Source organism: Hydra vulgaris, chromosome 09 (assembly GCF_038396675.1).
Source record: "Hydra vulgaris chromosome 09, alternate assembly HydraT2T_AEP".
NCBI lineage: Eukaryota > Metazoa > Cnidaria > Hydrozoa > Anthoathecata > Hydridae > Hydra > Hydra vulgaris.
The window spans coordinates 20852961-20864518 of record NC_088928.1 but is presented as its reverse complement, the minus strand read 5'-3'; the positions used below and the strand labels follow the sequence as shown (position 1 = coordinate 20864518).

The window sequence follows — 11558 nt, the reverse complement described above, 5'->3', positions numbered from 1 at the left end:
TCAATTAGTCAGCAATTAATTTTATAAAATTGTTACAAATCATTGATTTGCAATAAAAAAATCGCAATAAAGAAAATATAAATAGATCATTCTAAAATGTCGTTAATGGCGGCAAAGATAATGACTAGTCATTCACGCAATTTACGTCATCGCAACTGGGAGGCCAATCGAATTCCACATTCTAAAACAAGTTAAGAACTTTTTAAAAATAAAAAATTAAATTGAATAGTTATGAAAGTTTAAATTTTTACATCAAATACGTCTGAGTCTGAACTGCCTTAATTAAATTAAGGCCCAACAAATAGGGAGAATTGACGATTCAAAATTATCCGATTTTAACACTCCACAAGACTCTAACCTTTTTTTAAAAAAGTCGATTACACAGAAACTATTTTAAAAAATGAACGTGTTCTTCTCCTGTTAAGTAACCATTCTTTATGATTTATAAATGTTTTCACCAGATTATTTATTTATTATTAAGAAAAACTAACCTGCACGTCTAGCTCTAAAATATCAACATCAGCATTTAGTAATGTTCGCAGAGAGGGGTTAGTTCGTCCAAAATCGCCATGGACAAATTCTTTTACGTAACTTAAAAACAAAAGCAATGAACATATAATTTATAAATGTACACAATTTAACAACATTAACGATGTGCAGGATACATATTCTATAATGTATATAATAATGCTACTCACGTTCCAGCTTGCGTAGTAATAAATAGATCGTAATGAAAATCGTCAATACGAGTTATGTTTGTTTCATAAATTGTACGCTCTCGCGTAATTAATGGTCTCCTATGATAAAATGTATTAAAATAATATTAACTCTGTAACAGCTGATCTGTAATAGACGACTAAGTAACAACTAGAAATATTTTGATTAAAAAAAAAAAGAAATGAAAATACTATCTAAAACTTTATATTAAAAAATTAATAAATTAAATATTAAACAAATTTTTTTTTTACTATAATAATTGCAAAATAGAGCTAATAATTAGTGACCTCCATATAAGAGGTATGTTAGAGTGCTTTTTAAGGTCATTTACTGAAGCGGTTATAAAGTTTAGTATGCTGGAGTGCTTTTCAAGGTCATTTACTGAAGGGGTTATAAAGTTTAGTATGCTGGAGTGCTTTTCAAGGTCATTTACTGAAGGGGTTATAAAGTTTAGTATGCTAGAGTGCTTTTTAAGGTCATTTACTGAAGCGGTTATAAAGTTTAGTAAGCTGGAGTGCTTGTCAAGGTCATTTACTGAAGGGGTTATAAAGTTTAGTATGCTAGAGTGCTTTTTAAGGTCATTTACTGAAGCGGTTATAAAGTTTAGTATGCTGGAGTGCTTTTTAAGGTCATTTACTGAAGCGGTTATAAAGTTTAGTATGCTGGAGTGCTTTTCAAGGTCATTTACTGAAGGGGTTATAAAGTTTAGTATGCTGGAGTGCTTTTCAAGGTCATTTACTGAAGGGGTTATAAAGTTTAGTATGCTGGAGTGCTTTTCAAGGTCATTTACTGAAGGGGTTATAAAGTTTAGTATGCTGGAGTGCTTTTCAAGGTCATTTACTGAAGGGGTTATAAAGTTTAGTATGCTGGAGTGCTTTTCAAGGTCATTTACTGAAGGGGTTATAAAGTTTAGTATGCTGGAGTGCTTTTCAAGGTCATTTACTGAAGGGGTTATAAAGTTTTTACACTTAAAAATCAAAACAATAAGCAGTTTTGGATGGGCCATTTTATCTTACTATAAGATAAACTTAAAATATTGTCCTGAAAGTAGATGGTCTTTTAAAATACTTTTCACCTGTCTCTGTTTTCTTTTCGTCTCTTCCCTCTATTTTCACAGTCACCAACACTTTTACTTAAAATACACTCCAAGCCAATATACGTAATATATGCTAATAGCCAATACATGTAATACCATAACTATGTTTAATTTGGTTGAATGGCTTGTCCTCATGGCAAGAAAATTAATTGCATTTATATAAAGCTATATTTTGATGAATTTTGCCTGATGGCAAAATGCCTTGTCGTGCATGAAAATATCAAACTTTTTAATTCAAAACCAATTAGACACATTGTTCTTCAAAATTTTCAAATAAATCCACAATTTTATTTAGTTGTAAACGGTGTAAACCAGCAGTGATTGATTGACAGTGATTAAACCCCAAATCATAATTGCTGGATATTACTCAACAGAAGTTGCAACACAACATTGGCTTAGTGAATTGTTAAACTTGCACGTCATCTGAGAACATGATATGTCACCACATTTCATAGCAGTCCAATCCTTGAGTTCTTTGTCATAAATATTTTTTTATAATAAATTTAATAATTAATTTTTATAATAAATAAATTTGTCATAAATATTTTTTTGATCGAATATTAAAATAAATATGCATAAATATATAATAAAAATATTTGCAAAACTTTATTTATGTATTATGTACCATAATACATAAAGTACCATAAAACATTTCACACAATTATGGGGACACTTTAAAGTTAACAACTGTATTTAAGTGTTAACAACTGCTTTTTAAGTGTTAACAACCGTTTCTATATGGTGAAATAGCTTTTGCTAATATTTTCTAATTTTTACCGAAATATTACAGGATGTCAACAAGCTTATCATTAGATATCAACAAACTTGTCATTAGATATCAATAAGGAAGGAGTATATATCAATAATACAAGGAATGGAAATAATATCAATTATATAAGGAGTGGAAATAATATCAAAAATATGAGTAGAAATAATATATATAGTACAATGTGTAGATATAATATTAATAATACAATGAATGGAGATGTGTTTTTTTTAAAGACAAAATGATTCACTAGTTTTTAATACTGCGTAATTTTAAGATATGATATATTTATATGATATATTATAAGATAGGTGTCTATTGGTTAATATCATTGATTTGTATCACTACCCCCCTATCCTAAAAATTTTAACTTATAGTCGGATTTTTAAAGAATATAGTCAGCTAGTTAGCATTTGACACATTTCATGGGGTACCTTGGTACAACCTATACACACCATAAAAATTTTAAAACCTATATCAAACTTTTTTCGAATTTTCCTACAAGTTTAACATATCTTGTTAATTAATCATTCAAACAGCACTGAATGACTCAAATAGTGAATGTTAGAAAGCTCAGTAAATTTAGTTTAGTATGTTTGTTAGGTTTATGACTTTTTAAAAAAACAATTTCCTGTGTCATAAATCCATGAACTTTTGTTAGAAAACATTGAAAGCATGTTCAATTCCTCTAGGCTGTAAAAAAAGGTAATTAAAATTACGAATTGTCATTTATTTAATCTTGTTACTACTACTACTAATACATTAAAAATCATTTAAAACTTGAAAAATGTGAAAATCATTTAAAACTTGTAAAGATTAGAAGTGTTTAGAACTAAGGAACATTTTGGAAAATTCCAGAATATTTTAGACGACTTTAGAACATTCTGGAACAAATTAGAACATTCTAGAATAATTAAGAATGTACTAGAACAATTAAGAATGTTCTAGAACAATTAAGAATGTTCTAGAACAATTAAGAATGTTCTGGAACAATTTAGAATATTCTAGAACAATTTAGACTGTGTATATATAGCTACTTATCTAATTTTATAGTATTTACAGAAGCAACACATGGTGACGTACAAGCCTAGCGATAGTAGCATTTAGAAAAACAAGGATGTCTAAGCCAATAATCTGGTAAAATTTGAAGACTCTCATAAAAGAAGAATGGTCCCTTTGGAAGAATATTCACTGGAAGAAAAATGCAGAATGCCTCTACAAAAGAAAATTATCGGATGCTATCTGATCAAGTTATACGAGCAAAGCTTGATAAAAAACTGAAATGTTATGATGAATGTGTAAAGCGGGAAAGCTACAAACCCCTTGATGAAATTTTTGATACTACTAAAGTGGATGGAACATGATTTATCTTCCGAATCCGAAGGACAAGCGATTGTACCATCTCCAAGTGCAAAGCAAAGGAACAGTGAGATACTCTACAGGCCAAGCGGCCAGTAAAGAAACAATCCATCCCCCTAAAAGACAAAAACTTTCTAATAGGTCATCCAACTCATCATCTTACTCCTACACCAAGCAGAAAACATCATAAAAGCAAAATTGCAGTCAACTTGGTGACCTACACAAGAGTATCAACAAACAAAGCTGCTAACATATGCAAGCAATTGGCTTGTGAAGGCATTGACATCCCAACTCCATGTCAATCAGCTATTTACAAGTCAACAGTGATTGAAAAGTTGCAGTTGAAATGATTGAAAAGCTGCATATGGAAAGTTGGTCCTTGCACTTAGATGGCAAGCACATCAACGGAATCGATTACCAAGTGGTCGTCCTTAAAAATGAAAGAAGAGAAATCAAATTGGATGTCCTAGACTTGGTAGATGGCAGGGGAAAAACTATTTCTTAAGGGATTTCTAAAGTCCTCAATGAATTTCACCTATAGAATTCAATACAGATGATTGTTGCAGAAACCACCAGCGTTAACACTGGAAAAAAGAATGGTGTTGTTTTAATATTCAAAATGAATAAATGTTCACAGAGAAATGCATCAACAAACCTCAATTTATCAGTTGTCAACACCATGTATTAGATAGAATACTCCGTTTGGTGATACATGAAGAACTTGGAAGTAAAACACAATTGTTGAACATCGAATATCTATTTGTATCTCAACTGTTGAAGGAGTACGAACAACTGAAAACACAGTTTAATAACAGAATAGAAGTAATTCTCGAAACTTCCGGCCGGAGAGATGATATGAAATTTTTATTTTAACTCACTCAAGAGTTAGAATTTTTTGATGAAAAGGGACATTTTTCATTAATCAGGTTTCAGAAATTACCCAACACCAGCAATGCAAGGTGGAATTCCAGAGCTATACTAGCGATCCTGGTCTTCATTTCAATTCCTTCAACAAAAACAGTTCTGCAGAGAGTCGATTTATATCGTATGGCTGAGCAGACCATTGGTTTACAGACCAACTGTACAACGAAAACGACTTTAATAACTTGGCTGAAGTACTGAATCCATACAAAAAGGCTTTAAGCTCTTTGAAAAAATACTAGAAGCGAGAGCCATCCATACTACAGATCCCCAGAAGTAATCAATGCGCAGTAATCAAAGTAATGAAGGAAATGTATTTGTCATGCAAAAATAAAGACAAATTGCACCTTCTATTCCTTCTATGCAACAAGCAAGAGCAAGGTCAATGGTCTGAGTCATTGTTGGATTGAAAATTTATTGTATTACATGACTATGGCATTCTAAATACATTCGAATATGCAATAGTACTTATGCCAAAATTAATTTTTCAATAACGGGGTGAACATTTTTCAAAAGATATGCAAATAATAGTTCAATACGTGCTTTTTAGGTAAAAGTTCATCAAACTACAGTACAGGAGCATGGGGTTGAAAAAAAGTCATAACCCTAATGTTTGTATTGATAATAAAGAGTGAAAGCTAAAAAAAAAAAAGAAAGAAAGAAACAGAAACCACTTTTAAAATAAATTACTAACACATTTAAAAAAAAATCAATAATAATATCATAAATAAGTAATTATAGTAGTTGTCAAAAACATAAGAAAAATTAAATTCAAATTGTAATTTATTAAAATGTAATTGAAGCAAATTAAAAATTAAAAAAAAATCTTGCACATTATTGAAGAAAATCCATTATAAAATTAAAAACGAGTCTAAAAAGCTGGAATTCCTTTATCTACTGTTGAAAGAGTTATAAAAAGATTTTATCCATTAATCCATGTAAAAAGTTTCTATCTGTTGAACAAGGATAAAGTTGTGAATAAGATTTGCTATTCTTTTGAAAGAAATCCAGACTTGCCTAATAGAGAAAAAGCTAAAAATAAGTTTCTAATCTTGAAGGAAAGTGATGAAATACTACAATTACAAGTCTATCCAAGCAAACACCTAAATTGTTCTGACAAAAAAAATTCCACAGCCAAAATACAAGCACAAAAACTTTTAAAGCCAATTTAACCAAAACTCAAGTTTTGACAAAATTAAATGACTTTAGTCAACTTTCTGGTGACAAATCATTTCGCTTTTTTGTCATGTTGCAACATGTATAAATACAAATTGTAGACAATTATGGCAAATTGCTCTTATGGCAAACAATTTGTAGTTGCGAAAAAAAAAGTAGAAAAAAAGTAGTTTTGTAACGACATCAACTTTGACATCAGAATTTTATATTTAAGTGCTTTCAAAAGCCACATTTTCCACTCATGCGATCCCACCTTATACCAATTTATTTTGTGCAGACTTAGTTTTGTTGCCATTATGCTAAGTAAAATTTTGAATGTCGTAAATTGAGAGGTTAGTTTTGTACCAAGAAAACCCAATGCAACAAATCGCCACAATTCTGGCTCATCAAAAAATATTAGAGTAATGGCAAATGATCTTTGCGTAAAACAAGAAAGATTTAGTACAAGATTTTTTGAAGGCATGGTCAACCATAAGCAAAAAAATGACAATAAAGTTAATGAGCACCATCAATAGTAATGTACAAATATTTTTTAGAAATAAAGAAAAATGTTAAAAGTATTTTTAAACTCTTAACTTCTTAACTTTAAATAAAAATTAAAGAAATTTGTAAAAAAATTTGATTTTTAATTTTTTTTAAATTTTGAAAAGATTCTTGTTTATCTTTTTTTTTTTTTGATTTCATGCTTAAGCATACTTCAAGTCAAATACTTATAGTGTTCTAGAATGAGGTTTAACTAGTCATGTAATAATGACATTGATATCTGTTTACTTTTATTTGTTTAAAATTTGGTTGTAAAAATAGCAACAACAACAAAAAAGAATAATATTGCAAAAGATAAACAAAGATAAAAAATAACAAACCTGTGTAAAACCCTTATAGGAGTCTTCTGCATCAGCACAATATTCTAAAAAAGAGATGAGTGAGTTTCTTTTTGGTTTTGGAAGAAGTATTTTGTCTACAGAAAATATTTAATTCTAAAATTTACAAAATAATAAACTTCATTATTGAATGAATTTAAACTTTTTCTTTCTACTTATCTTAACAAGTTCATCTAAATTTAAAAAAAAGTTTATCTCTTATCTAATTTGGACTTTATCTCTATATATTATACATATCAAAATAAATATACTAATTTGAACTTTATCTTGTCAATAAGCAAAGAGTATAAATCTAAATTCTTTAGAATAAATGACACAACTAAATAAAAAATGCACATGTGCATTTTTGTTATCTTAAATATGTATCTTCAACCTTATACTATTTTGTCTTTTGAAAAGTTTATATATTTCATTTGTTTGTTCTGCAAAATTTATTGGACTTATTAAGTATTTGTAGAAATGATTGAGCAAAAGTAGGATTCATTGAGAAAAAACATAAACTTATTATAAATGCCTAACAAAGAAAATAATCATTTAAGTACAATACAAGTGAAATAAAGGGTGAAAATAGCAAATGCCATATTAAATTTCTTACTATCTATAGTTTTATGTTAAAAATATATTTTATATTAAAATCATAACTGAATTAATAATAACATTTTATATTTTTAGTTAATTATTGATATCTTAACAATATTTTTTTTAACTTATGATATTAAAAAAACTATTATTACTTTTTTATATCATAACTAAAAACATAAATTAAAACTTAAAATACAAAAGTTTGTGACATAAAAGCTGCTAGTAAAGCAAAAAATAAAATAAGATCAATATTGAGAGCATATTCACCTAAGTAAGCGGGCGTTTATAAATTAGATATGCAGTAAAACCACTGATTTAGGATCCCTTCCCCTTTTAAGCACCTGTATGCTTTCAACAACACCCTCCTTCCCTCCGTGTACATACACATTACTTATTGCAAAATTGAGACCGGCCAAACACAAGGTACCTGTCTTTAACAGTTATACTCCTAAAGTTGCTTTTTGGAAATTTTCTACCTCCAACTCTTGGTTAATTGTCTTCTCAAAAGAATCAAGGTGTTTTCCAAAATAATTATGGGCAAGAACTATTCCAGCCAAACTATGAGAGGTGCAATCCTTTCTTTGTGTGGATTGAAAGCTGAAAGCCCAGCTGCATTCATGCCATGAAGCATAACACCTAAATCCAGAAAACAAGAGGTCAACAACAGTTGTTAAGATTTCAAGAAGCGAGAGAAAATGTCATCAACCATCATCTTGAGCTTAGTCAGCCTTAATTAACAAATTTAACTTATTTGCCATTAAATGGCATAATGAAAGTATTAGTCTCTATTAGCATTAAAATAATTGTTTTTATAATTAAAGAAAATTTTTTAACTTTAAAAGGCACCTTCTAAATTCATTAACGAACTTTAAATGAACTTAAAAGGGGGTTTTAAATTCAGGGGGTTTAAATTCATTTAAATTAAAAATCCTAATCTTAAAATAATTTTCTTGTAAGGATTTTTCTTGTAAAGACTGCTTTAGAGAATAAAAAAAAAAGTTAAAAACTTAAAATAAATCAACTGTCTGCCCATACCAAAACCTTCAATCTTTGTATGTACCTTTTGCAGCCCCTACTACTAACGGTCAGTAAATGTAAATAGTTTTTGCTATGTATATCCATCAATTGATGCATGTTTATTTTGCTTTGCCTATTCTTAATGGCCAGTTTATATATCACTTAAATATACTTGAAATAGTACATCATTAATATTTTTGCTTTAATGATGCCGCTACCAATCAAACTACATTTCAAAATATTAAAAAACATGTTTTTTTTATTTTTTTACAACTATGATTTTTGGCAATCCCCTACCCTTGGTATGAGGTGAGGGGATTACCCAAATACATTCAAGTGCATACATTTTTGAGCAACCTCTCCTACATATCTGTGTGTGTACTTTATGGACACCCCTAAGCAGCCTGAACAGTGCTGGAAGAGAAATGAAAATGGAATAACAAGATTTATGTTTAAAATTGATAAATGCCTGATTGGCATTTACAGACATTTTAATTATGAATTTAATTAATGCATTTCACCAAAACCTTATATAAAGAATACAATCAGAATGTCACTTAAAAGATATGAACAGAATATTACTATAATAAAGGATACAAATAAAATTTTAAATTCTAAACTTAAGATTAAAAAAATCTTACTTTAAGGATACAAACAGAATCGATTTTTTCAGTGGATACAGGCAATGGACACCAAATTCTTGCCCTAAAATGAAATTGTGCATTTGTGCTTTAGGATTTTAAAATTTTATCTTCATGGAAGTTTTGCGCTAAAGAGATTATCAAAATTCAAGAAAAATAATAACATAAAGGTAAAAAATTAAAAATAACAAATTACCACATGTTCTATTTTTGATATACTTTTCAAAAATTTAGTTTAAAAAGAAATCTAAACCTGTACAACTTCTTTTTTTCTTCTTCCCCTTCTTTCAACTTTTGTATTGCCCCTCTTATGTAAAAATTAAAATGGTATGAATATTAAAGGATCAAGAGATTAAAGGTTTAAGAGATAACATAAATTGTTCATAAAAGAATAGAAACTATTTGAGAGATATAGAATTTGGAAATCAGAATATAGAAATTTTTTAGAAGCAAATATATATATATTTAACAACTAAGTGACAACAAGTTATACCTATGCATCACTTGCAAGTCTCTCACACTAATTAGGTCAGTTGATTTGTTAATGGCATCTTGTAGTTTTTGTACAAGGTTTCTTTCTAATCCAGATACTTTGGGGTTTATAAGTTCCACAGCAAATGGACGACCTAAATTACATAGCAAGATATTACAGATGCTTTTTTAAAAGTTTAATTGTAAACTAAAACAGAATTTAACAATAACAGACCTTTTCCCAGCATTAATACATCAACATCTTCTCTTCCAGATGATATAAATTTATTGTCTGCAAAAAGTAAATTCTAAAAACTCAAAAAAAAAACAGGAGTAATTTATCAAAATAATTTTTTTAAATTAGTTTATCATTATTCTACTTAAGTTACCTGATGCTTGAACTGCTTCTTGCATTTTTCCACATATAAGGTCCTATTGAAATTAAATGAATTTACCAGAACTGCATTTAATCTTATTTCTATTTTTCAAACACATTTAGCATATGCATATATATATATATATATATATATATATATATATATATATATATATATATATATATATATATATATATATATATATATATATGTAAATTATGTTAGTGTATTTTACAAATAGAGTGCTCAATGTTCTTAAAGAACAGAGCAATAATAAATTAGTAAAAAACACTTATCTAACTTTTATCATATAAAAGTTAAGATAAAAGTTAGATAAGTGTTTTTTACTAATTTATATATATATATATACATATATATATATATGTATATATATATATATATATATATATATATATATATATATATATATATATATATATATATATATATATATATATATATATATATATATATATATATATATATATATATATATATATATATATATATATATAATATATATATATACATAATATATATATGAAAATTGGTTTGCATTGGAAATTTTTACAAGATGTTGAGAATTATATACCAATTAATAAAATATTAAAAAAATTTATTAGAGGTAGCCGCTAAGAAAAATAAACTTGCTTTTTTGATACTATATATTTAACATTACATCACTTACATTATCCTTTTATATATTTTACAATAAATCACTTTCGTTACCAAGCAATGATGTTATCATGGATTTTTTATATCTATTATTAGGAGATAGATATTTAGAGTTAACAAAAGAATGGCAGAAGTGTTAAACTTATTCATTAAAAGTAATTAACAATGGTAAATTAAAAAAACTGGGGGCACTCTTCCTGAGTGCTTTTTCATAACATTTATCAAAGTTATCAAATTGATAACAGTTTTTCCGCAAGACCAAGAGCAACTTTAAAAAATTACTTTGGAATGACAACTTTATTAACACTTATCAAGTCATTGAAATAAGAAAATCTTTAATTAGTCCAAAATTTTACTTACACTTCTTATGTTTTTTGTTTTTTTTTAATTCTGATTCACTCCCAACAAGGCTGCAAGCAAACACTATTAAGTTGGGAATTGCTAGAAAAAACTAATAGAGTTATAGAGCAAGGAAATGGTTGACAGAGGACTTAAAAAGTTAAAGGTTGTATGAATCAGGAAAAAACGAAGATGGGAGAGAGTTCCAATGGGTTAAAGTGCGGGAAAAATAACTAGATGAATAAAAGTTTTTAGAGCATGCAGAGACAGATACAGTAAAAGAATGAGACTTTGCTGAGTGACGTGTCAAGTGAGAATGAGTGTTAGTTGATGGAACTAGAGATAATAGCTCCTTTGAGGAGTGACAATGGTAGTATTTATAGAAAAGAGAAAGAGATGCAACTTTAAGACAATGGGAAAGGGGCAGATAGAGCGGATCCAAATACGTTTACAATGCGTTTTTGGACCTTGTCAAAAAGAGACAGAGCATCATTAGAAGAACCAGCCCAAATATGACAACAATATTTTGTACAAGGACGA

General features: G+C 28.3%; 1 protein-coding gene across 2 annotated transcripts in view; it reads right to left on the bottom strand.

The window, feature by feature from the left end:
* Window positions 1–11558, bottom strand: part of LOC100201849 (tRNA pseudouridine synthase Pus10) — a 54767-nt gene continuing 43209 nt past the window's right edge. The window contains exons 11-20 of one of the 2 annotated variants that reach the window (XR_010640705.1): window positions 10017–10059; window positions 9863–9919; window positions 9650–9782; window positions 9410–9463; window positions 9157–9220; window positions 7926–8134; window positions 6899–6942; window positions 699–797; window positions 492–591; window positions 1–181 (exon numbers count right to left, since the gene is read on the bottom strand). Coding sequence is in view for 1 of the 2 variants with exons in the window: in XM_065805024.1 (XP_065661096.1) it covers window positions 125–181; window positions 492–591; window positions 699–797; window positions 6899–6942; window positions 9157–9220; window positions 9410–9463; window positions 9650–9782; window positions 9863–9919; window positions 10017–10059 (651 nt within the window). In the remaining variant the exon portion in view is untranslated. The remainder of the gene's footprint in view (window positions 182–491; window positions 592–698; window positions 798–6898; window positions 6943–7925; window positions 8135–9156; window positions 9221–9409; window positions 9464–9649; window positions 9783–9862; window positions 9920–10016; window positions 10060–11558) is intronic. The other variant, XM_065805024.1, reaches the window with a different exon arrangement.